Source organism: Hippopotamus amphibius, chromosome X, assembly GCF_030028045.1.
Source record: "Hippopotamus amphibius kiboko isolate mHipAmp2 chromosome X, mHipAmp2.hap2, whole genome shotgun sequence".
NCBI classification, from domain to species: domain Eukaryota; kingdom Metazoa; phylum Chordata; class Mammalia; order Artiodactyla; family Hippopotamidae; genus Hippopotamus; species Hippopotamus amphibius.
Window position 1 is genome coordinate 132388416 of NC_080203.1, and position 26808 is coordinate 132415223.

The 26808-nt window shown below is 49.1% G+C and overlaps 2 protein-coding genes across 3 annotated transcripts in view; one reads left to right on the forward strand and one right to left on the reverse strand.

The window, feature by feature from the left end:
- STS (steroid sulfatase) overlaps window positions 1-940 on the reverse strand; it is a 170980-nt gene extending 170040 nt beyond the window's left edge. Inside the window, exon 1 of one of the 2 annotated variants that reach the window (XM_057718726.1) lies at window positions 810-940. The gene's annotated coding sequence lies outside the window, so the exon portion shown is untranslated. The remainder of the gene's footprint in view (window positions 1-809) is intronic. The other variant, XM_057718725.1, reaches the window with a different exon arrangement.
- A 14777-nt stretch (window positions 941-15717) lies between these two features.
- The window catches only part of PUDP (pseudouridine 5'-phosphatase), a 69672-nt gene continuing 58581 nt past the window's right edge, over window positions 15718-26808 (forward strand). Inside the window, exon 1 of the mRNA XM_057718959.1 lies at window positions 15718-15875. Coding sequence (XP_057574942.1) covers window positions 15806-15875 — 70 coding nt within the window. The 5' untranslated portion in view covers window positions 15718-15805. The remainder of the gene's footprint in view (window positions 15876-26808) is intronic.

A 26808-nucleotide genomic window follows, 5' to 3' on the forward strand; every position in this document is an offset into this window, starting at 1 on the left:
CGAATCTGGTTCTTTGTCATTTTTCAGGACACAGATTCCAGTGGCTGATGACAGACTCTGAATGTGTATAGTTAGAACAGAAAACAAAGATGTGACATGGCAAAAAAAGAGGTAAAAAGAAAAAAAAATGGAACTACTATTCATTCCTTCTCAACATCGTGTCTGGGAAAAGCAACACGTGATACAAAGCTGAGAATGACACCTGTCTTTCACGGAATACATTTGATGGCAAAAACATCTTATTTATATTCCTTGTGCCCAACTCATAAGCGTGGTTCTAATATTTGGATGGGTAAAGTTAATGGACCCAATTTCTCTTTTGAGTTAAACTACAGCACAAAGTGCACCTCTTTACTCACTTCCCCTTAGGTTTCTTGCCACTACTCTTTTTTTTTTAACCAAATTGGTGTTTTCAAACTACAACGTTCATCCAGAGAGAAACAGGTAAAGACCATTTGGCAACAGTTTTCCTCTCCAACAAGATCTCCTTCTTTCACAGCCAACAAACAAATGAATACATAACATAATTTGTTACAGGTGGTTTTACAGTCTTAAAAAGGTAACCCTCCAGACAAAAAACATACTTTCATTAGTCCCACATCAAATAGTTCAAAACTCTATCTCCCAAAGCTAAAACTTAGCCCTTCCACTTATTCAACTCTTATCTCATGTACTATTTAACTGTTCCAGAAAAGGAACAAAACAGGAAACTGTAGGCAAAGTAACTATTCCCAGGAGCTGTTTTCTGCCATCATTTATCTCAATCGCTTAGCAGCCAAGAAGCAAAAAAATAAATTAATCCAACTCACCAATACACGAGGCTTTCAGACAGAACTCTTCACTGGGACACAGACAAGGCACTTTGACTGCAAACCTCACCCAGCTTTTCCACTGACTGCACTAGACGGCACCCCAGCCAAGAGCTCCCGGGCTTTGAACAGTCATTGGACGGCCCAGGGAAGTTATACGGACTCGTAACACTGGCCATAAAGTCATCACTGGATAACTGGTGAATCTCTCATTAAAAAGTTACTTAACCGCCTGTGTTTCTCCATGTGGTCACCCCCATGCCCCTAGTGCCTCATCTATAAATCAGAGGGGAGCTGGGCTTCCTGAAATGATTAGTCACACCTTGGCAGGAAACAAAAGGACACGTCCATCATTTCTGAACACGGCACTGTGATCTTTCTTTCCCTGTTGGCACGCTGAAGGGGGAGGGAAAACACGGGCACGGGCCCAGAGCATTTCGCGTGTGCCCTGGAGTTTCCACGCCACAACGCACAGCAGGAAGTGCAGACGTGTGGGTGGAGATGTGGGGGGCGCTGTAAAGCAGCGGGGATGGGGGGCACACGTGGGGACCACCGCTCCCCCATCGGGAGGCTCCGGGGTGCGGGTGAGGGCGCGCACAGCGGGGGCTGCGTTCTGGATGCCCCGCGCGCAGCCTGCGGCACAGCAGCCCTGCAGCCCTGCCCATCACGTGCTTCGCACCCTCGCACGCCGCACACGGAGCCCCGAGGAATGCATCCCCTGCCAACACTGGGGCAGCGGGGGGGAGGCAGTGGGCCAGGCCACCCTGAGCCCCTGCCCACACATCTGGGGGACATCTGTACCCTGGGAAAGATAACGGCCAGCCTTTCTCTTTTAGCATGGCCTCTCCCGTCATCATTTCATCGTGTTTAGGCTGACCAGACAACAGCACAAAAAAACATAAAGACGACCTCTCTGTCTTTGTTTTCACAATTCCAAGCCTTTAAATCAAACGTTACTTAGTTTTAATTATCTTGTGCGCCTCTGGGGCTTGGTGGTACTCATAACATTCATACGTAATGTGGCGGCTGTGGACATATTTCCCGTTCTTCATGGAAGCCCAAGATGACAGCGTGCTGAAATCTGAAAAAATATTTAACCTGACTAGGCATGACCCTGACATCATCGAAAGGTGACATTTAGTCTTGGGGGAGGGGAGGATGTCTCTATAAAACTTACTCGTTTGGAGAGATGGTTCTCACAGCATCGGGGGTCAAAACTCCAGCGTATCTTGTGATGCTTCTGGTCACGGAATGCTTGAAAGCTCAAAATGCAATGCCTAGCCCAATTCTAAAACCGCAAGTTTAATTCCAGGGTAAGTCACCGCCAGGGAAGGCGGGGTTTTGGTGGTCGGGGAAGGGAGAGGATGAGGAAGGAGCTTCTGGTGTCCTCATTACTCACTCACCACACCTCGGGCTGCTCTCCTGTTCCTCCCAGCAAGGAATGTGGAGGGAAACATAAGGTCAAAGGGGCAGAGCGTTCCCCTGCGGCTGGTACTGTCCGGGGATGGCTTCAGGCAGACTGGAGGCGGACCCGCCCTCTGAAGTGCGTTCCTACAAGTTCGCGGGACCTGTCCCCGCTGGATTCCTCCCCATCAACAACTCCTGAGACTAGACGGGTGGCTCCTTCTCAGCTGGAGTCCCCCTAGCCGCAGGAGCAGAAGTCCAAATGGCTGCAAGACTCCCTCCCTGCAGGTCCCCATCGGTCACCAAGGCCAGCTGGTTGTGCATCTTCTCGGGAAGCCCAGCCTTTACTAGCACAGCCCCCTTCTTGGTCACTAAGGCAGGAGTCAGCCCCTTGGGGCCCCAGAGATGCAAAAGGAGGTCTCACCCACTCTAAGGGGTCTCGCTGAATTCTCACAGGGCAGGGGTGAAGCGAGAAGCCCACCCCCCCCAACACAAAGAGAGGCAGGATGCTAATGCTGAAGAAATCTCTTCACAAGCCCCCTCCTCCTCTTCTTTTGTGCCCTTGCTGCTGGATGACAGAGCCCAGAGGGTACCTTGCTGCCAACACTGAAGATTCCTCCAGGACTTTATGTATTTGAGCCTCAGCTGACATTTACTACCCTGCTACCCGTAAATACTCCCCTGGAAAGATTTATCTTAGCAAGTGGAAGAAGGACGTGGAGTCAGGCTCCAGGCTAGCTGGGTGACCTCTCGGAAAAGTACATAACCAGCCTGGAGAACTGGGTTTCCCTTCTGCTGCGTTCGAGGCCAGGTTATTCACGAGATAATGGACCAGGGCACAGTGCCTGGAACATAAATAGAGGCTCCTTTGGGGCCAGTTTTAGAGAATGGAAGTGAAAAGATGGCACTTGACAGAACTATGTAAACCCCTGTGCTCTGAGGTCAGGAGAAGCAGGGGCTTGGTTTTATTCAGCCGTGTAGAAGTGTGTTCAAGGCGGAACCTAGGTGATGTTTGACATCCCTCTCGCCACGCTGACCACCAAAGGGACCCTCAAGATAAAACCGGGCATGCCTTCCCACTTTGGACTCTGCACAGGAGAGCCCAGCGGAGAGACAGTCGGTGGAAAAGTCTGCCCTAGGACTAGAGCACGATGCAGTCAGTCAAAGACTAGCAAGCAGAGACCCACTCCCCAAGACGGAGCTTAAAGACCAAGGCTTGGTCCTTAGGGCCTTGATTAGGGGAACTGGCATCTCAATGCAAATCAGGCCATGGCGACCGGAGCAATGTGGCACTGGTCGGAGGGTCCCCTCTTTAGCTGGACGGGACCTGGAACCTCAGGATCCACTCTACAGCTGCCCTATTAGTATCCGTTGGTTTGGCCAAAAAGTCTGTTTGGTTTTAAGTAAAAACAGAAGACAGGCTTTTCATTTTCATCAAGAACTTTATAACCTGGTGTACCCCCAAAAAAATAAAATAAAATAATAATAATAAAATACAAAAAAAAAAAAAAAAAAAAAAAGAACTTTATAGAACAATGGATTCACTAACCGAATGAACTTTTTGGCCAGCCCAATACACTCTTCTTCCCACTGCCTGTGCCCGGGATCAAGTAGGTACATTCTGGATGTACAGGTGCAGCCCTGCAGCTCTGCAGCTCAGGATGCACTCAGCTATTCTCCAGCAAGCCACTACCGCCTTCTAACGCTCAGAAATGCTAACTATCATCTATAGGATGGATACACAACAAGGTCCTACTGTAGAGCATAGGGAACGATATTCAGTATCCCGTGATAAATCATCATGGAAAGGACTATTTAAAAAAAAGATGTACACATATATATTACTGAATCACTGTGCCGTACAGCAGACATTAACACAACACTGCAAATCAACTAGACTCCAATACAAAATTTAAAAATGAAAATAAAGCCCAGACATGCTAAACTATCACAAGCACTCTCACATCTCTAGTCTTGAGACCCTCCATGGAAACTAAATGGAAGGTTCTGGGGCAGCAAAGGGGCAAAATGCACGAGGACCCCGCTCGCAGAAGGCTTCCTCTGGTGCCACACGTAACATGGATGGGAGCTGATCAACAGAGGGAGAGGTGCAATTCTGTGTCGTTTCAGGGTGGGTGTTTTTGGTTCTTTGTGGTTTTTAAATCACCACGCACTGCCCGTTCTTCATGAACCCGTTAATCACAGCCTTGTCCTTGCTATACCGCTTTCAGGGGGTTCAAGTTATCGCTTTGTTATTAAGCCAGAAATTGAGTCCTAATACATTACCTTCCTTTAAATAGCATTCTGGTTACTCCGGGGGGAGGAGTCACGGGAATTGAACACCCCGAGATGAGTCTTTGGGAGTAAATGGCCCTAGGAAATGGGACTGAAATATATGCTTTTTTTTTTTTTGGTTTATTTATTTTTATTTTTTTCATCTTTATTGGAGTATAATTGCTTTACAATATTATGTTAGTTTCTGCTGTACAACAGTGAGTCAGCTGTATGTATACATACATCCCCATATCCCCTCCCTCTTGAGTCTCCCTCCCTATCTCAACCCTCTAGGCAATCCGCAAGCATTGAGCTGATCTCCTTGTGCTCTGCAGCAGCTTCCCACTAGCCATCTATTTTACACTTGGCAGTGTGTACATGTCAGCGCTACTCTCTCACTACATCCCAGCTTCCCCTTCCCCTCTCCCTGTGTCCTCAAGTCCATTCTCTACGTCTGCATCTCTATTCCTGCCCTGCCAACAGGTTCATCAGTACCATCTCAAATATACGCTTTTTAAATGTTATTCTTTATACATTCATATAGCAGCCGCCAAGAAACATATTTGAAATGTGCCCGTGAAAGAACAAAATACATTTATTATACTTGTTTGATCCACCTACTTCACTTGTTACACAACTCTGAAGCTTCTGCAATTTCATTTACATATACACACATGCACCGTAGTACATTTTACAGAGAGAATTTCACCTGAGTTTCTTAAAGCAACACACACATCTATTTACTTACGTGATGTATGCACATATGTAGATTCAGTATGTTTAAATGATACGTAATGACCTTTCCTCTTAAGTTTCTTATAACCCCCTCGCACACATATATTATTTATAAATAACACATAACATATAAGAATGTCTTTATAAGTTAAATACATTTAAAATTTATGTAAAGACAGTTTCTCAAGTTTCTTCAATCATACACACAACTCGATTATTTACATATATAACATAAATGTGCGTGCGTGTCTAGACACACACACACACACCCCCCATTCCTCTTACGATTCTTAAATCTTCACTCCTTCAGGTACTTCAGATTCTCTTTCTGTACAACTTAATGCATAAACTTGCTTGTATTTCAGTGCTCTGCATATCAAAGTGAATGGCCAAGATCCTAAGTTTGTACTCAATGATTGCTTCAGGACAGCTGGTAGTTAGAGAGAGCTGGAGGGTCCCAGTGGACCCCAAGCATACCGGCAGTCTGGCACTTCTAAAAGCATGATGGTGGGGGGTGGGGGTGGAAATCCAATCTAATGAGGAGTTTACAGCTGTTACTTTCCCGTTAAAGAGTGTGTGTGATGTGTCTGGTAAATGCTAGGTTTAAAAACAAAATGAGAAAAGTATCCTGGACCTCAGGTAGGAAGCGTTTTGAGTGGACATGTGACTTGTGGATCTCAGAGGGGTGATGCAAGGTGCACTGCTTTTTCCGGGCTTGTGTCATCCTGGCAGGTGAGGGGAGAGGCGGTGGCCAGCAGCCCACTTTCCACTCCCCCCTGCTGTGTGCTTAACTGTGGCTTGCTTGGTCAGGCTGAACGGGACAGAACCTGCCTCTCTGGGCCTGGCTGGGCTAAGAGATGCTCAAATAAACAAGGTCACCGTCGGACCCCACTGCTGCTGCCACGATGGGCGTACATTCAAATGGCAGAAGGAAAAACAAAAATGTCTCTTTGGGCTTATTTTCTGGACCTCTCTTTTTCCTTTTTTCTTACAGTTTTTTGCTGGTGGTCTCCAGGATGGATGGATGGATGGATGGATGGATGGATGGATGGACAGATAGACAGATACACAGATAGACAGAATCCTGAGTATATTTGATTCTGACGTTAGTCGTCTATTAGGGATGTGGTTCTGATCACCCACAGTATCAGAAACTTTAAAAACACAGGGAAGAATATAAAAATAGACAGTTCTGCCTGCTGGTTCCTTGCAAGGAAGCAAGATACACCTTCCCTGTGCCTTCTCAGGTGTGTGACCTGGGGGGATGGACTCTACTCCTCTGGTGCTCCGTGTCCTCGTTGATATAACAAGGATAATTACATCTCCTGCCTCTCTCGTGGAGAGAATGAAATCAGAGATGTCTCTAAAGTAGTGAGCATGTTCCAGTCCTTTGAAGGCTGGTGGCAATCACTGCCGTTGTTAGGAAACAAAAAAGCCACTCATCACTCTTTCCTGGAGGCTCTCCGTACCTGCCTAGAGCATGTGTTTCTGAGAACTGACAGGCATGCTAAGACGCCACGTGGGATCAAGGCCTTTCTGATGAGCCAGAGGTGTCACTGGAAGCAGACCTGTGCCCGCCCAGGCAGAGCAGTGACTCTGCCCTGGGGACAGGAGACTCGGCACGCAGGGCCCCCGGCACCCCTCCTGTGAATCTCGGAAAGACTCAGAAGGGACCCAGATGCCAACACCCCCAGGCACGTCAGCCGTAGGCACCACCCCTCCAACAGGTCCCGGAGGGAAGGGGCTAGGCCACAGGATTTAGCCAGGCCCACAAATCAGGAGAGGGAGAAGAGAGGGAGACGGAGGGAGAGGGAGGATGGGGAGGAGGGAGTGTCAGGGGAACTGCCGTCTGAAACTGCCCGCCCTGGCCAGGCCCGATAGTAACCACATGCGTGAGTTCTCTTACAACAGGAGGTCCTGGTAAGGAACGCGGAACTAACAGGCTACCAGTAATGGAAAGAATTCGAGAAAGGTCAAAAGGAGAGAGGAGATGCCAGTCCATACATTCTCCCAACCTCCCAGAATCCTCCTCGTTGGAAGCCATCTTGGCTGAGCGATGCTTACGCCCCCGGAAGGACCCTGAGTCCGATGCTTGGCCAGAGACAACCTGGAAACTAACCCCGTCACCATAAGACCTGAGACTGTGAGCCACGCGGAGGGCAGTCCTCCTGGGCTCCCTCCCCCTCCTGCTCTCCGCCCGGGCGCCCCTTCCCAGTAAGGTCTCTTGTTTGGTCAGCACGTGTCTCCTCAGACGATTCATTTCTGCGGGTTAGACAAGATCCCCCTCTTGGGCCCTGCAAGGGTCCCCCTTCCTGCAACAGGAGGAGGCAGAGAAGGACGGCAGAACTCAGTAGTGGTCATGAGTCCCAGCGGTGAGCAGGGCTCCTGGAGGGGAGATGTGGCAGGGGAGCCCCAGGCCCCTCCCTCAGGTGTCCACGGTCACAGGCGGTCATCAAAGGGTCCAAGGGCCGGAGCGGGAATTCTGAAACAGCGTAGGGTTCCACCATGCGCCTCACGGTCCCCACTGTTGACCACTCAGCCTCCGCCCTTACATGCCATTCTGCACAGTGCTCGTGACAACACGTCAGCAAGCACTGCAAAGCTCGTGCCAGGAGCTCCCTTTTCTTCTTAAGAACCTGAACCTACATTTTACTCCTTTGGTAGGACTTTACGACCTCTGTCCGTTTCCTGAAGGTTGGCTTAAACGTAAAATAAGAAAAGCTGCCCTTATATAATATTATAAGTCAACTATACTTCAAATACAGCAGTTGAGGGCCCAGATACCTTTCCACACTCTCTTCCCTAAAGACAGTGGCAGGACCTACTGGGACACATGACCATCCCCTGCGGCAATCACTCACCAGTATCCACACAGACAATAAATGCTAGGAAGGCTTAACTGATTTCCTATTTTCTACATAAACATCATCACAAGTCAAGGTTTTCATATACCCGCATACCACCACGAAGCATCCTTCACACCCCGGTGGAGCAGGGAGAGGTCAATGGCCTAGACCCCTTGAGGACCAGGGTGAAATGCAGATTCTGATTCAGGAGGGCCAGGTGGGGCCTGGGAGGGGCTGGTCTGCATTTGGGGCAAGGTCCCAGATGGTACGGATGCCACGGGTGTGTCTACCACTGAGAGCACTACACAGGGCTCCTCTCCTGAGGTCCTCCAGGTGGTACTCTGACAGCAAAGGAAGTCAAGGCTAATGACCTTCCCGCAAAATAACAACTGCATCCCAGGGGAAAACACCAGGAACAGCAAATGCAGCCATCCACGTCAGGTCTCCCGCCCGGAGCTGCTGGGTCTGGGGGGAAAGAGGTGGGAGGAGGGGACAACATCCTGTGGTCCCTACCCCCTTGCCAGCTACATACAGAAGCCAGAGCTTCTGATTTCCCAGCACCATCAGGAAAGATGTCCCCTTGGGCCCATCCTGCTGGGGGGGAGGGGGCAAGGTTTGTGAGCCCTGCCCCCTGCCCCGGCCACGGCTGGAGCAAAGCACAGCCTACGGGCACCTGCCAACAGACGGTCACAGAGAGCACCCGGCCTGAGCCCAACCTACCACCCATCTCCGCTGAGACCTGCACCTCCCAGGCTTGAGCACAAGGCTGGGGCAGAGGTAGGGTACCAGATGTCGGCTACAGCAGACTCGCCACCAGAGAGACAGACCCTAGTTCTCCCAGGAACTCAGTGACCTCTGCAAGTTACTGTCAGCTTACGGACCTGGAGTCTCCAAGGAAAGGGTTAATTAGCAGGACACTTAACTGTGTTTTACAAGCGTGAAAGGACGTGTTGTCTAAGCAGCAACGAGCATGTTGTTGTCAGGAAGACGTAAAAATGAATCGGTGAAATGCTTTAGCTATACAGGGAGTATTTTTTTTTTTTTTAAATCCCTCTTGAATCCAAGACAGAGAACTCTTGCATTGGGTCATGAAGTTTTGGAGTCAAGGGACATGGCAAAAGTGACTGTATATGCAGGGCAGAAACTCTGAGCTATTACCCTCCTTCCTGTTTCACTAGGTTACTGGGATTCCATAGACGTATCAGTCCATAGATATGTGTGCATGTGTGTATGGATAGACAGATAGATAGAAATAAAGATGGACAGACAGAAGGATGGATAGATGGATGGATGGATGGACGGATGGACGGACGGACGGACGGACGGACGGACAGACAGACAGTCAGACAGACAGACAGGAGGTGCTTGCTACTGGTATCTTGTGGGTGGAGATAAGGGAGGCTGGTAAATATCCTACAATGCACAGAAACACCCCTCCCCCCCCAAAGAAAATCATTGTCTTAATTGCTAGGGCTTCCATTAACAAAGTACCACAGGCTGGATGGCTTAAGCAACAGACATTTATTTCCCCCAGTCCTGGAGGCTGGAATCTGAGATCCAGGTGTCAGCAGGGCTGGTTCCTCCAGAGGCCTCTCTCCTGGGCGTGCAGAAGGCCGTCTCCCCGCTGTGTCCTCACAGGGTCATCCCTCTGTGTGTGTGTGTGTCCTCATCTCCTGTTCTTATAAGGACATCAATCCTATTGGATCAGGACCCACCCTAGTGACCTCATTTTACCTTCACCACCTCTTTAAAGATCTCCAAATCCACCCACATTCTGAGGTCCCAGTGTCTCCCTCGGGCTTCAGCATTCAGTTTTGGGGTACACAATTCAGCCCACAACAACCTTCCTGCCCCAAATATGTATAATGCCAAGGGGGAAACTCCTGAACTAAAGGTACCTGGGTGACTGACTTCTGTAGGCTCTAAAACCTCAATTCGACACATTTCTTTGCATCCCTTCCTATGTGCTAAGGCCGTGTGGTCACCTGCAAAGTCTCCTGGGTGAGCCTGCTGTTCCATCCTGAAGGCCACCTGTGGCGCCACATCTGGGACAGAACATTGGCCCATGTGGACCCCGAGATAATATTCTATGATTGACTGAATGTTTGGGTCCCCCTAAAATTCATAGGTTGAAGCCCTAAGTCCCAATGAGATGGTATTTGGAGGTGGGATCTTTGGAGTTTACTTCTTTACTTTTACTTTTTTTTTTTTTTTGATGTGCACCATTTTTAAAGTCTTAATTGGATTTGTTACAATACTGCCTCTGTTTTATGTTTTGGTTTTTTGGCTGGGAGGCATGTGGGATCTTAGCTCCCCAAGCAGGGATCGAACCCTCACCCCCTGCATTGGAAGGCAAAGTCTCAACTACTGGACCTCCAGGGAAGTCCCTTTTTAAACTTATTTTTAATTGAAGTATAGTTGTTTTACAATGGTGTGTTAATTTCTGCTGTACAACAAATTTATTCATACTCACACACATACATACGCTTTTTCATATCCTTTTCCATTACCGTTTATCACAGGATATTGAACGCAGTTCCCTGTGCTATACATTAGGGCCATGGGAGTTTACTTCTGATATCAATTCCAACTCCAAGGTTTTCCAACCCCAGGAAGCAATGCTCCAACACCACCTGGGTGCCCTACAATTCAACTCAATTCTGACATGTCTATCTGGACATAGCTTCAGATCCCCCACAGGGTAAGGGTGCCGACCCACAAGACTGCCCCCACCCAACCCCACGGCCTTCAGACATCACTCAAAAGTCCAGGCTCTCACCTGTGCGTCTGACCAACCAGCTTTAGATCGGAGGTTCCTACAACCCGCTCCTCGGGCTTGATTCCTTTGCTACAGTGGCTCACAGAACTCAGGAGAATAGCTGACTTTACTGTTATGCAGTTTATTATAAATGGCTATGACTCCAGCCACAGCCAGATGGAAGAGAAGCACAGGGCAGGTATGGGGAAGGGGCACGGGGCTTCCTCACCCTCACTAGGGTACCAGGCTCCCAGCACACGGGTACACCAACAAAGAAGCTCCAAACCCGGTCCTTTGGGGTTTTTACAGAGGCTTCATTAACGTGGGCATACTGATTATACCACTGGCCATGGGTGACTGATTCAACCTCCAGCCCCTCACCCATCCTCTAATCAGACACTTGGCTCCCCTGGCAACAGGTCCCCACAATTAGCTGCTTTGCAAAAGTCGCCTCAGTAACATAACAAGACACCTTGATCTCTCTCCTCACTTAGGAAATTTCAAGGGTTTTAGGAGCTGCCTGAAACAGAACAAAGACCAAATAGTTTCTTATAACTCACAGGGAAGTAATTAGGTTCAGATGATGTCATGAGGGTGGAAGCCCCGTGATAAGAATAACGTCCTTATAAGAATAGACACCAGAGGTCCACCCCATCTCCCTGCCCTATCTGAGGACACAGAGAGAAGGCAGTCATCCAAGAACCAAAAAGGCAGTCATCCAAGAACCAAGGCAGTCATCCTCAGGAACCAGAATCTGCCGGTACCCTGATCTCAGACTTCCAGCCTCCAGAACCATGAGAACTAAACGTCTGTTGTTTAAGCAGCCCAGTTCATACTTTGCTATGCCTGAGCTGAGTAACACATCTCTCAGGAAGTGTCTCTCACCAACACTAGTCAAAACGAGTTTACAAGTCTCTGAAACTGACAGACCACTACTCTCAGAACTTACCTAAGAGGCCATGAGTGCTAAGTTATTATTGTGTGCTGTTTAGAGACTGCTCCCAATAAACAGACAGAATATATACATTTATATACGGTTACACTTTATATATATGTATGCATATGCCTTATGTATGGATGGATACACTTTATATATAAGTAAATATCTATATATAATATAAAGAATATATTATATATATATAACAGATGTGCCATTATATGGCTATACAAAGTGACAAAGTTCCACTCAAGACATCAGTACTTTGATGTCTGTTCTCCATCCCCTGCACCTTAAAATTTCAACTTGTTCCCATGTGAGTTCTCCAGCTAAAGGACTGTTGAGCAAGGAGCCCTTGCAACTGAAGAGGGCATCCTGTCATCTCCAAACTCACCGCAAAGCCCGACCGGTCCTGCCAGCAGCAAATGTTCCTGGGGTCTTTAATCAACACAGCCCTTTCAGACTCAGCACAGGTGCTGCAAGTGTAACCTGCAGGATGGACACCACGTGTCAAGCTCATACATCCTAGGACCGGGGTAGACGGAGCTAGGGAAGGAAATCAGGGCTGCTGAGGGTAAACTGTAGGGTTGGGACTACTTCCAAAGATAACTTTGGGCTCTAAGCAGCTTTTGAAATACAAGACACAAAGCAAACACAGACAGAAGAACCAAGACAGCAAAATAAGGAAGTTGAAATAAGTTAGGACTGTATAGAGAGTGGCATACACACACACATATATATATATATATATATATGTATTTTTTACAACAAATGGCATGTGTAAGTTTACACATTGTGTTGGAAAGGATCATCTTTTTATTTGTGCCAATCAGACATTAGCTTTTGACACCATGGTATGATAGTTTACAGGACTGTCTCTGTTGCCCTTTTTTTTTTAATATATGTATTTATTTATTTTTGGCTGTGTTGGGTCTTCGTTGCTGCACACGGGCTTTCTGTAGTTGTGGAGAGCGGGAGCTACTCTTTGTTGCAGTGCACGGGCCTCTCAGTGAGGTGGTTTCTCTTGTTGCAGAGCACAGGCTCTAGGTGCATGGGCTCAGTAGTTGTGGCTCCCGCGCGCTAGAGGGCGGCTCAGCAGTTGTGGCGCACAGGCTTAGCTGCTCCATGGCATGTGGGATCTTCCTGGACCAGGGATCAAACCTGTGCCCCCTGCATTGGCAGGCGGATTCTTAAGCACTGTGCCACCAGGGAAGTTCCTCTGCTGCCTTTTAAAGTTGTCAGGAAAAGTAAGTTATCATGCCACGGGGAGAACACAATTTTGCAAAAATAAAGTGTAATTCATAGAAAGAAGCCCATCCTCCCTCTTCACAAAAGTTTTGTTTCTACGCAACTCTGACTGCTAGGGGAATTATGAAAAGCTAAACAGCACCTAGTGACTTGTGTAGAAACCACTTTAATAGAACACATTTTCATTTTTTTCCAGTCTAGCCTGTGACAAAGAAGCATTACTCATCTTTCTTGTTGTTGTTTTGAAGCAAAGAGGTATCTTTCACTGTATACAAGAGATGTTTCTGAGGCGTGTGGAAAATAAGACTTAAAAAAAATGATTTGAGCCATGTTTTCACGCCTTGCTGGAAAAGTTCCCCAATGCGTCTCTTCCTCAACTGCCATGAGGTTTGGCCAGCTTAGCTGCGGTGAAGGGGAACGCCCCTGCCAGCACCTTGGTTCCGGTAAGTGAACAAACTGGATTCTCTGCCCAGACATGCCCAGTGTTACATGGGCTAAGGGCATGAACCAGGGAAAGGGGGACCCTCTCCAAGGATCCTTGTACCAGGACGTCTGACGCTTTCATCACCTGCATCCATGCGTTTGCTTATTTTTGCAGCAAATCTTTAGGAAGCTTCAAAACCCAGGCAACTCCCTAAGCTCCTTCCAAGGAGCCAACTGTCCCTAACATAGAGATCTCCTATAGCTCCTGCATTATCCCTGCTGTTTCCAATTCTTAGTTCTGGCATTGGAGCTTTCTTTTTCCCCCTTTTAAAAATACTCCTTTTATCTAAGGAATCAACAGACGCAATGCTGTCACAATGGGAGAGAAAAACAACTCTCTCCTCCATGTGCCCATTGGTTTCTAGGAATAGAAAGACATTGAGAGCAAGAATTCTAAAGGTTCCAGCAGGTGAGCATGGACATATAGTACATGCCCAATGTTTGTGGAATAAATCTGTTACAGGTTGAACTGTGTACCCCTCAAAAAACAGTGTAAGAGTCCTAACCTCCAGTACTTCAGAGTGTGACCTTACTTGAAGACTGGGTCTTGAAATATGTAATTAACTTAGAATGTGGTCATGAGTCTCGGTGGCTATCCTATATGACTGGGGTCCTTATACAAAGGGGAAATTTAGACACAGAAATAGATGCATAGAAAGAAGATAATATGGTGAGATAGAGGGATAAGGTGGCCAGGTACAGCCAAGGAAAGAGGTCTGGAACCAATCTTCTCCTGGGAAGGCATTAACCCTGCTGACCCCGTGATCTCAGACTTCTGGCTTCCAGAACTTGGAGGCAATACCTTCCTGTTTTGGAGATTACCCAGTCTGTGATGCTTTGATACAGCAGCCTAGCACATTTGGGTCACAGTCTGCTCACTAAGTGGTTGATGAACGGCTTTCTCTGAGGTCCAGGGTCCTCAATGGGAAATCGCGATTGGACTAAACTAGGGAATGTCTCTTAAAAGACATAAGTTAATTGAGCATATGCTATCTGCCAGTTCCAACAGCTTGACCTGCCTCATGTCACTGAACACCCCAGTTTTACATACGAGGAAACAGAAGCACAGAGGTCTACTACTTATTGCTGATACACTTGCTGAACCCAGGTGTCTCCGAGTGCACAGTCTCCGAGGAGGCACTTCACCAGAATTACAACGCTCACATTTTTTTTTTTTACTTTTTTAAATTTTATTTATTTATTTATTATTTTTTGGGGGGTACACCAACTTCAATCAGCTGTTTTTATACACATATCCCCGTATTCCCTCCCTTCCTTGACTCCCCCCCTCCGAGTCCCCCCCACCCTCCCCGCCCCAGTCCTCCAAGGCATCTTCCATCCTCGAGTTGGACTCCCTTTGTTATACAACAACTTCCCACTGACTATCTATCCTACAGTTGGTAGTATACATGTCTGTGCTACTCTCTAACGCTCACATTTTTAAAGTCTCTGGAACTTTCTTCTTTCTGCTTCTTGAAAGATCCTACCTTTATGCGTAAACATGCATATACAATGCCAACGAACACTAAATACAAACGGGGTGGGGGGAGGTATTCCTGAGAGTGGGGAAGGAAAAAAAAAAAGGAATGCTTTTCAAGTTGCGTTCAGAACGTTTGGGGGGAAAAAAAAGAAAAGTCAGAGCAAAGACGGATGAGACATATAAGGCAAAAACGGCAAGGCATTTTCAAACGTCTCATGATTTCAGCCCTTCCCTATCGGACTCCGGCCAGGGGAGTGGTCGGGGGGGATGTACCAGAATGCGCTCAGGGGATACAGGAGCAAAGGACGAGGACCCGCGCGCCACTGCGCATCCGCATCCGCCCTGCGAGGCCCGCGGGGAGCCGGGCGGGCCAAACCGGACCGAAACCTGCCGAGGGTGCAAGGATTGGCGCTCCCGGCCGGGACGAAGCCACCAGGGGACCCCATGGCTAAGGCCACCCGGCTGCCTGTTTACCCTGGGCACCTATGCGCCCCTCTTCCCAACAACCCCACGCGCCGCCGTCGCTCCTTCCTCGCGCCCTTTCCACATTCGAGCCACGCACTTGCCCCCAGACTGGGAACTCGCTCTGCTCGGGCCCTGGACTGGGCATCCCATGCGCAGAGCGGCTCCCGGCGCGCCCTGGGCCGCCCGGAGCGCGTGTGCGCGTGCGCGGCCTGGGCGGGGAAAGGGCCGCGGGCGCGCGGAGCCCCGGGGGCCGCGCGTGCGCAGAACGGCTCGGGGCGCGCGGGACGGTGGGGGGTTGAGAGGCCCGGAGCGCGCGTGCGCGCGGCGCCCTCCTCCCCGCCCCGACTCGGCCGAGACGGCGGCACCATGGCGGCGCCCGTGCCCCCGCTGCGCCCCGTCACCCACCTGCTTTTTGACATGGACGGCCTCCTTCTGGGTGGGTAGCCTGCGGCCGCCTCCCGCGAGGGCTGTGTGGGGCCGGAGGGCGCGGGAGGCGGGGTGGGGGTGGCGGAGGGGGGATGCGCAGGCTCTCAGGGCCGGGGACCACGTCAGGCCGGCCGCGAGCGCGCGCGGGCGGGCGCGGGGCTGAGGCGTCCACGGCGCCCGGGGCCCCTACTTCCGGCGGGCGCGCCGCGCGGGGGGACGGAGCGCGCGGGGGGCGGCGCGCGAGGGCGTGGTGCTCGGGGACCCCCGCGCGGGCGGGAGGCCCCCGGGGGGGCCGCGGGCGCTGCGCGCCGCCAGGCCTGGGCCTCCACACGTGCGCCTCGGCCTCACAGGGGCCCTGCCGGCTTGCCCCTCCCCCCGCCCCGCCCCCGGGAGGTGCACGCACCTTGCTCGCAGCATCCCGCGGGGCACGGTTCTCCACCTGTCGGCTTGGGGGCATCCGCCCACGTCCGGAGGCGTTTGGGGTGGGAGTGCCTGGTACCCAGCGGGTGGCGGCCGGGGTACCGCCGGACCTCCGTCGGCGCGCGGGACCGCTCCACGCGCCACCGCAGACGCTGCAGACGCCGCAGACCCAAGGATATGCGGTGGCGGGGCTGGCGGAGGAGCCCTGCTCAGCCGCCTGGCCCGTCCGAGCGAGTCCCAGCACCGGCATCACCGCGGAGCCGCTTCGCGGTGCGCGGAGCCCGGGTCCCCACCCCACAGCCGCCCAATCAGAATCTCCATTTTCACCCAAGTGCCGGGAAGTTTGGGAGGCACAGCACCTGGTGCGGGGGCCCTGAGCGGTTACCAGCCCCGTGGGCGCTGGACGGTCCCGTAGTCGATGGTGGCAGGCATGGGCTTCACGCACCGAGACGGGTGCGACTGGAACTCATAGAAAACACCCCATGTATAACTCGGGAGACCTGCCCTGAGCGCTGCCGACAGCTTGGGCCCGTGTTCCGTAACATACAGGGTTAGGAAACGTGTTGTGACTTCATTGCCTCGGGAAGGCTTCATAGGGCTGTAAAATGCCCGCATACTTTACGTAGACTACTAACCTGGCAAAGGTGTGCATACATTCGTGCTTCCTCTCGTAAAATCGTGCAAGGTGGTAGGAAGTATTTGCGTTGACTCATTAAAAACAAAATCGGGAGGACTCAGAGAGGTCAAGTTACTTGCCCAAGGTCACACAGCTAGTAAGGAACAGAGCTGAGAAATGAGTCCAGATCGATCTGATTCTAAATGTAAGTGATGTTGTGCTCTTCTTACAGCGTGAGTGTGACCTTGCCCCCATGGTGATAGGGCTCAGTGGTTCAGTACTAATGAGACTGTTTTTTTTTTTTTAAGGCACACTTTTTTAGTCTCTCTCTCTTTTGTTTTTTTTGGACTCAGAGATATAAAGGGATGAATTCCTAAGGGGGAAAATAAATTCCCGTAGAGGTCACTAATTGGGTAGAACAGTGCATGCAGCTGCTCAATCTGAAATGACTCAATTTCAAAAAGCTTCTGGGATTCCTAAGTATAGTTTGTAGACATGAGTTTTCCTGCTCAGGTGGTCAAGTTACACTGTCAAATAAATTCCTTACCCTCTAATGAAAGGTCCAGAGAACATGTTCTTCGAGTCTCATGAATTTTAATGCAAACCGGGATATCTTATTAAAATTAAATTTATTAAGCTTCTAAATGAGCTTGATGCTTCATCACCACTCTGGATACACACCTGCCTGTTCCCTGGAGCCATGAATGTGACTTTGTGATGGTACCTGCAGGGGTGCTTGTCAACCACAGTCTCTTCTTTGCTAGTTAAGGCAAGTTTAATGCTTCATCAAGCATGGGTCTGGCACTGTTACCCAATCCTCTGAACTGCTCAGAGACAAGGATTAGCGGCCTTTGGGAAGATAAGACCTATCTCTTTTTTTCCACCCTTCATTTTCTGCCCTTTACCTCATTCTGCCCTGACTCTTTGAGACAGTAAGGCTTTGTAGAACTTTCTCAGAAATGCACCTTTGCTTATTCTATTTTTTTTTTTAAGAAATGTTTGGTATAAAACACCACTTTCCAGAATGTGCTGCTTTATCTCACTTAATCTCCGTGATTATACCTGATGTAATTCTTAAGCACCTGACTTCGACTTCGGTTGTCTATTGTTTGCATAGCGGTGTATCATCAGTTCATAATGAGTTCTTTTCCCAGTAGGCCTCCTTTTCAGAATTCTGAATGCATTTCCCCAGGAAGTGCTATTTGTTAATGTAGCCCCGATACTTGCATTCTCAGGGAAGTGAAACTGAAAACAAAGAGTTGCATGGGGAAGGGTGAAACTTGTTTTACCAGAGGAGAATGAGAAAGTCAATGGAGATTTTTGCAGAAGTGTTGACAAGAACACCAGGGTTACTTTCTAGTGCTTTTTGAAATGCTTGATTTTATCATCCTTTCAATCTTTGGAATGTTTTTTTGTTGACACAGGTAACAATTAGCTTGAGCTGGGTAGTAATTTTGGCCCTCAAGTGCCATTTAAAGACAGAGACAAAGGGGACTGAGATGATTTTGTGAACAAGGGTAGGATTTTGAAGGCAGAAGATACAAGTACTATCTCAGCTCCTGAACAGGGACAATTATCTAGCTCGTGAAACAGCTGAAGTTAGGAGCACAAGAGGTAGGACCATTCTCTTTAAGAGACAAGAAAGCTGGTGGTCCAGAGTCCTGCTATCTGATACGAGTAGGACCATGTAGGATTTTCTGTAGCAATATTAAAAAAACAAAAAAGCCCAGAGGAAACGAACTTGAATGGCACCTTTTTTCTATCCTAACACGTCCAAAATATTGTTACTCAACACATATTCAATAAAAAAAAAATTGAGATAGTTTGCATTCAATTTTATTATCTAACCTTTGAAATCTGTGTCTGTTTTACACTCACAGCACATCTCAGCTCGAAGTAGCCAGGTTTCAAGGGTTCACTTGGCACATTTGGCCAGTGCCTACCTTATGGGACAACCCAGGTACAGAGCTTTAGGAAGCAGCTCACTGATGTCTGCTGTTGACGGGGCCAGGTGGCGGGTGGGTATTAAAAATATTCACAATTAGGAATTGTGGTATATGTGTATGTGGTATACTGTACATAAAATATGCTTTCTAGCAGTCTGATACAGTAATTAAATCCTTAAAAAGTCAGGCAAGAAAAACAAAGCTTATTTTCAAAATCTGAAAAAAATCAGCAGAAAAATGATATGGTAAATCTGTGAGGGGAAATACGGATATTTGCATTGTTGACTATAATTGACCATGTCTCCGTAAACGCGCGGAGGTTGCAGGATTTTGATGAGTGACACCTGGCTTCTACTTCACCTTCATGTAAAGGAATAGATTCCCTGTTCTGTACCTGTTCGTCCTCCTATAGCTTCCTACTTGCCAAATAATAGCACTTGAGACCGTGTGGAAGTGCCCATTTCTCTGTCCGGGGCCCAGGGTCCAGCATGAACTCTGGGTGGAGGCAGGACCTTTGTGGTACTCTTGGAGCTCGGGGGTCCACTGCTGGATTGAAGGAGCTGACAGCCCTGCCCAGCCTGGCCGGAATCCCCTCACCCGCCGTCCTCTGGCTCACCTCAGCTACGCTAGTTTCTTTAGACACTGGAAACTCCACAAAGCTGATGAGAAACATAGGATTTCCTTGTGTGGCTTTAGCACACACCCTAGATTAATTTTCGGAAGAACCTGTGTGCATTGTATTTGATCCCGTGTAACATGTACGAGGTTTAAAAAGAAAAAGATGATGAGCTTTTCAGTATCCATTGGTTCCTATCCTGTAATGTGACTCAATCCAAACATTCCCAAAGAGTATGGGCACTTTCTCAGGAAGGTAGAGCAAAATAAAGGCTCATTCGGGATGCCCGGTATGTGATTATTGTCTGTCCTTGAAACTCCCAGAGACAGCCTCCCCGACCCGTTGTGTGCGTTGGAGTGTCATCGCGGATGCCATGGCAGCTATGCTATGGTACGTCCCCCTTCTATCTGCCCTGCCCCTCCCCCAATCCCCAAACTAATGGCACACACTCAGGTTTGATGTCACCTTGCCAGGTGACATTTAGGTTCTTTCCACATTTGCACAGGAGTGGCCAGAAATTCGGAGGCCGGTCTGAGGCCTTGTGGCCAAGCAGAGCCCGTGCGGAAGGGGGCCCCGGCTTGTGTTTTCTCAGTTTGGAGTAAGATGCTGATTGGGGCAGGCGAAGGTACCAATGGATTGTGTCACAGATCCGAGAAAATTCATCAGGAATAAAAAAGCACTCGAGGAGGGCCCAAGGTGGGTAAACTCAGCTCCCATTGGCTATGCTTTCTAATAGACCCGAGCCGTGTCAACCTTCAGCATGTTCCCGCAGTTAGCGGTTCTTGTCCACCACAGCTGCTCCTGTTTCTAGGATAATTGGGAAGAAGGTGAGATCAAAACTGCAAAAATTCTGCAGATCAACAGGAGTTTGGTCCAGCTGGCAACACGACTGAACTATTCAGCAGGTTTCTGCAGTGCAGGTGCAAAGTGCCCTTTCCTTGCTTTCTCCTCGCTTCCTCATCCTCCTCATCATATGCTCTTGTTCAGAATCTCAGCTGTGCACACTGGGTATAACCGTGGGAGAGCAGTCATCGTTTTTTCTCTCGAACCGAGTTTTCCTTTCTTCTCCTTGGAAAGCTGCATGTTGCGGAGTCTTTGGTCCCTTTTGTCTTTCTGATTATTCTCTGCTTTTTCTGATTCTATCCTTTTTTTTTTTTCATTTTTTAAACTAGTATAATTTACCCGCTATGCTGTGTCATTTTTCATGGGTAGACAGATTTAATGCAATGTAAAAGCGCAAGGGAAGTAATGCCCCCAAGAAACGTCCGCCAGAAACACTCATTACAGAGATGTCCAGGTGACTTTTCAGACCTTTGTTGGAGATGTTTGGAGAGTGATGGATACGTAGCCTGTAGCTGGAAGGTGCAGTTGTGTTATACCAGAATGCAGGACATTGGAAAATGAAGTTCTCACTGTCAGCCATATGTGAATACCAGTGACTCAGAATTACAGCATTTGATATATTAAAAACTTAATTTAATTGCATTAAAATGGGGGGGCAGCACTGGTTTCACAGTACATATGTCTGTGGTTTAAAACTGCCTTCAGGGTGCCTAGGGAGAATTGTTCTGAAAGCATAATAATTGTGTCACATGCCTTTCTGCTCAAGAAACGTTTTTCCCCTTTGGCTCTGCAGAGGTGGATTGCCATCCTAGCACCTCTTAACATTCCTTCTGAGTGTTCGGCCAGTACATCCCCACCTTCCTGTATGCTCTGGACCCCTCACGTCCTTCTCTGTGATGCCCGCGGTCAGTAGGTTAGTGTCTGCACGCGGAGCGGCTGTGCAGACAGGCACCCACGCCTGGGGTGAGGATGGTCTGCTCCGTGCCCTTGCCTGGTGGGCATTCCCATCAGCATTGCTCCTGGCGTGGGCTGGCTGGTCGATGGCCCTTGACGTTCCTCCCTAGGCCTAGAGATCGGGAACCGATCCAGGGGCAAAGCAAAGTCCTCTCGACTCCGAGTAGACTGTCCAGTTTGTAAGTGAAATGAGAGCAGACGATTGTAGTTTGCACACCTAAGCGTATCTGTGGCCTTGGAGACACATTCCAAAGTAAGCAGCAGGCTTCCCTCCCTCCCCTGCCAAATACAGTTGCCTGTGCTGTTTCCACTTTTGATGGGTAAACCTGACATTTCTAAGAGCCATGTATTTGTCAATGTGGTTCTTTTTTTTTAAGATTTATTTATTTTCTTCTTTATTTTTGGCTGCGTTGGGTCTTCGTTGCTACTTGTGGGCTTTCTCTAGTTGCGGCGAGCGGGGGCTACTCTTTGTTGCCGTGCAAGGGCTTCTCGTGGTGGCTTCTTTTGTTGCAGAGCAAGGGCTCTAGATACGTAGGCTCAGAAGTTGTGGCACACGGGTTTAGTTGCTCTGCGGCATGTGGGATCTTCCTGGCCCAGGACTTGAACCCGTGTCCCCTGCATTGGCAGGTGGATTCTCAACCACTGCACCACCAGGGAAGTCCTGTCAGCATGGTTCTGTGTTCCCCCCATTGTATATATCTTCCCGACTGCACAGAAGCAGTATTCATGGCTTCTTAAAAGCGGTTAAGCTCTGAATTTGTAAATATCACTCCCAAGGAAAGGAACACAGACTGAGGAGAAGTGGCCAATTCCAGTCTGGGGCCTGTGAAACCCAAGATGAGCGTGGGGCACCTTTCCAGAAGCAGGGCAGGGGTCCCACGGATGAAAGGCAGGCTGCATGAAATCAAAGGAATAATGACCATGATGGATTTTAAGACTCTAAGTTTTTTTTTTTTTTTTTTTTTTTTGGCACACGGGCTTAGTTGCTCCGCGGCATGTGGGATCTTCCTGGAGCTGGGATCGAACCCGTGACCTCTGCATTGGCAGGCAGATTCTTAACCACTGCGCCACCTAGGAAGCCCTAAGACTCTAAGTTTTTTAAAAAAAGAAATCTGTGTGTCATGATCCTTAAAAGAAGAGAGAGGGGAGGCATGTTGAGCAAACACAACTCAGTAAACACAGAAAGAATGGTAGGATTTGTCAGATGGCCATCCTGCAGTCCCCACCATAAGTGGTTCAGACAGGCCGCCCCAGTGGAAGCTGAGACCATCGGGTTCGATGTGGAGTTGGCGCGAGGGTGTCCAGACAGTGACAGGGTGTCACCCCCACAGGGTACTGACACAGCACAGGTGGACATGCACCTTTGTGATGGACAGTTCTGCGGGCCACGGCTTAAACGACGCATCCCACTCAGCTGTGCTGGAGGGGAGCTGCTGGTCGTCATGTGCCCTCTGCGGTGATGCCACAACAGTTTACCTGAGTCCAGGCGAGCTTCTAGGAGTCCTTCCTAATATGGAGGGACAGAGGAACAAGCAAAGTGACACCATGTGGAAACTACTGGACAAATCCAGAATGCAGGGCATTCTGCAAGGTCACTGGGCGGACTCGAAAATGTCAGATATCACAGGACATGACAGGGTGGGCTTCTCTAATTTATAAGAGACTAAAGGGACCTAAGTAGCAAACACAGTGGATCTTAGATTGGGGGAGGACCTGTAAAAGATATTTTGGGGGCAGTTGGAGAATGTGGTGTGCGGTGGCTGGTCAGATGGTATCATCCAATCATTGCTAATTGGCTGCTTCTGGTGCTAGTGATGGCTGTGTAGAAGAGTATTTGTCGGTGAAGCATGCAGAGGTATAAAGGAATAAATGTCAGAGTGTCTGCAGATTTTAAGGTTTGTTGCTTATAGATGTAGGTTATATGGGTCTTTTCTGGAGTACTTCAGACTTCTCTCTATATTTGAAAAATTTAAAAAAAAAAGAAAAGAAAAGGAATGGGAGGATTAAGCCTGAAGCATGAACCACTAAAAACCAAAAACAAGTAGTAATCAGTTGATTCTACTTAAAGAGACAAGAATATACAACATACATCTTTACAAGATTCACATGAGCCGTGTAAAATAAACAGTTCTCTGCTCCCCAGAGAATTTAGGTGGCAGTGCCTTCCCTGGTGTCGTGTGACAGCAGAAAACACTCAGAAAAGAAGAGGCCCCTTCACTGTTCTCATCCTCTGTCCACGTCCTTGTCTTTTTCTCACAGTGTACTTGGAGCTGGGCCCCAGGATTTGTAAAGACATCTGTACACCAAATTTTTTTTGGTGGAATCTTAAACGGCAGCTGATAATTTAGTCAGGAAGTCACACTCTTAAAAAAAGAAAAAAAGAGAGAAGCTTCCTGACTGTGTTCCCAAAGTAGCCACCTACCAATCACTGCATCTCACACGGTGTGCTGTTTAGACCTGGTGACAGCCACATCCCTCAGGAAGCTGTCAGCTGAGCCCCGGGCCCCCGTGGTGGATTCTCCTGCAGCTCTCACGGATGTCTGCAGCTGTGGGCCTGGGCTGCTCTCATCCCTTCCTCTTCCTTACCTGCCAAGGTCCAGGAAAACCTGAGATGGGAGCCTGAGCTGGAGGGAAGTAGTGAGACAGGTGTTAAAGGGATGCCCGTAATTTGTGCATGTTCCCTGGGCTGGTGCTGTCCCTGGGGTGTGAGGGCCAGGGGCTACCTGTTTGTACCTACACAGGGTTCTTTTTCTCTTGTTCACCTCAATTTCAGTGGCTTGGAAGCCTTTCTGCTCTTGCTTTAAAAAAAAGAAAAATCACTAGGTTATTGAAGAAACGCTTTGTGCCACCAAGGTGTTATTCGTGGTTTTGTTCTGGCCATAGATAATCATTGATTTCAGTCGGTCCCCTAGTACATTCCTGTTTTCTCTCTGCGTCTCTTATTCCCTTATTTATCTGAACACAAAGCATTTCCTTTGGTTACATTGACAGCATATATTATTTTGTATGGTGACTAAATACAGTCAAGACAAGCTTCAAGTCTAGCTGAGTTATTGCATTTTGCCACTGTATATTTTGACCTTGGTACGGACATCTTGATGACCACACATCAGCTTTCCAAGTGGTATGTTTAGGTGACTGTCTTTGTAGAGTGGAATTCTAGTCGGATTTGAGATTTGTTTTGACAGTCTGGTGAGCTGGCTGGAGGGCCCAGTGAAGATCGGGCCTGCTCACTCCTACACTGTCGTTTCATCCTATATCTCTGTGGACAGCCTTGGTGCTGCGTTAGAACTCCTGGACAGGTCTGCTGCCGGGCAGCCCTTACTAGGACAGGTGCCACTGGAGGTCCTTCCTCAAAAACCAGGTAGCTGACACCTACTGTTGTAGTCTTAGAGAGTCGAATTGAGGAGAACGCCCGCGACCAGATGATGCTTGGATGAAGCCAGGTTTACCTCGCCCTGGAGTCCTTGCTGTACCTGCTGACTTGGTGAAATTCCCCATCCTCGGGTGTCCTCCCCGGAGTCCTGCCCGCTCCCACCTTCAGCATCTCCAGCATATCACAAACCATGCAGGATATCTTCTAGGACTTCAGTGGCTCTTCAAGATATAAAAACAATCAGAACTAAGACCATGTGCTAGCTGATCCAAGGCCTTTACTGTGCTGTTTAATGCGACTTGGCAAAAGAGATTTAATCATCTGAATATACGATGCAGCCCTTCTTCATACCATTAGTGTTTATTATTAGATTAAGTAAAGTAACATCCTGACTTAGTGACCAGGTGGCCCTTCTGTGAACATAACATCTCTGTGTGATCGCACCTGTAATACTGAATAATACGTGCTGTATACCTGTCTTGACATTTTCAATATTGTTTTGACTCATTGGGCTGGGAGTAGAGTCAGGGTCCTGAATTTGAGGGTGTATTTTAACACTGGCCTCTTCATCTGTGACTTAGTTTGGAGTGAGTTTGCAGAAATCTGCAGGCATCCTTCTGTCCTTCACATCAGGGGGTGACGTGGTCCTCCTGTTCAAGCTGATGCCTTCACCTGGGCTCTGCCCTGGCCCTTCCTTCCTGCAGGGAGGAAAGGCTTGCCTTTTCTTCTGCATGTAAGCAGCTCCTCCTTCTCCTACTTCTTTTTCTAATGCTTCTGTACCTCAGCATAAAGTGTGCTAGATCTATCATTTAAACAACACCCTGGCTCTCTCATTGTCCGGCCCTGCCCTCAAACTGCCTTCCACCTGCAGCCCACAGATGTCGTTCACATGAAAGAAGCAGTGACTTCCATGTTGCGAGACCACTTGGCATCTTTTCTTATGTTTCAGAACTTCCTGCTTCATGGGCCGCTGCCCCGTTCTGTCCTGGGGAGTCTGTCTCCGTGGCTTCCGTTCTCCTCTGTCTTCTCCATCTCCGGGTGGGGCCCTGGACTTGGCCGTGGATGCATGGCCTCGGTGAGCGCTCTTGCTCTACAGGCGGTTGGGCCTCTGTTCACACTTCCCAGAGATGGTGGGCTCATCCCTCAGAGGCTGTGCCAAAGCCCCGGGTATCAAGCTGAGCCCAGAGCTCTCTGTGCACTGGCGTCAGAGACCGGCAGTGACCGTCCCGCCTTCCGGTCCTGTCCTCTCTCCCCTCCCAACATTCCAGGACTGATTGCTACATGTCCAGAGCCCTGTTTGCATCCCTCAGCTGCCGCCACCTTGCTTCAGGCCCTCCGTCTGCATTCTCGTGTGAAAACGGTGGATATTTAGCACGAGCCTTCACTGCGTGCCCCGCGCCGCTGCGCGCACCTCGCGCGGATCACCTCTTTCCCCAGCAGCAAGCCGACGCCACCCCGTTATTGCTTTGTCTTGTCTTTGCCCGCCGCTTCCTGAGGTCAGGTGACTTAACCTCAGAGGCAGGCCGTGCCTGACAGGTGTGGCCTCCTGCCTCTTCTCGCAGCGTGAGAAAAAGAGGCAGCGACTTGCCAGGCTCAGGTGTCCCCTAGGGCAGTTCTGTCACTTCTGGAATGTCAGTGATGGTTGTTGAATTTCGGTGCTCATGTTGGCAAGGTTGCAGAGTTCGGGGCCCAGTGTATGTGTGTGAGGGTGCCTTTGCCGAGAGGATACAGGTCACCAGGAGACTGTCCCTAGAATGCTCCTACATTTACTTGTCATAGGAATTTGGGCATAAGCTGGTCCCTAAATACTTTCCAAGAGAAAGGGCATTCATGCCCATGAAAATAACCCTTGGCTCTACCTGCCATGCATCTGATGCCCTCTCCCGTGTGCTGGGTTGTGTGTGTGTGTGCACGTGCGCACACGCGCCTGCATTTGTATGTGTGGTCATAACACAAACATGTACGTCATCTCTGGGTCCGCCAGGTGCAGCCCATCGAGCGCATTCCTTCCCGGACGTTCGAGCCACATCTCAGCACTCATCTTGTTAAACCAGTCTGAGAGCAGCCTCATAAAAGCATTTAGAGTCGGCTACTGGGTCATTTGGGCCAGCCACCCAAGGAGTTAATGTGGCTTAACGCTGCCAGCCTGTAGCCGGCTCCATCCACACGGAC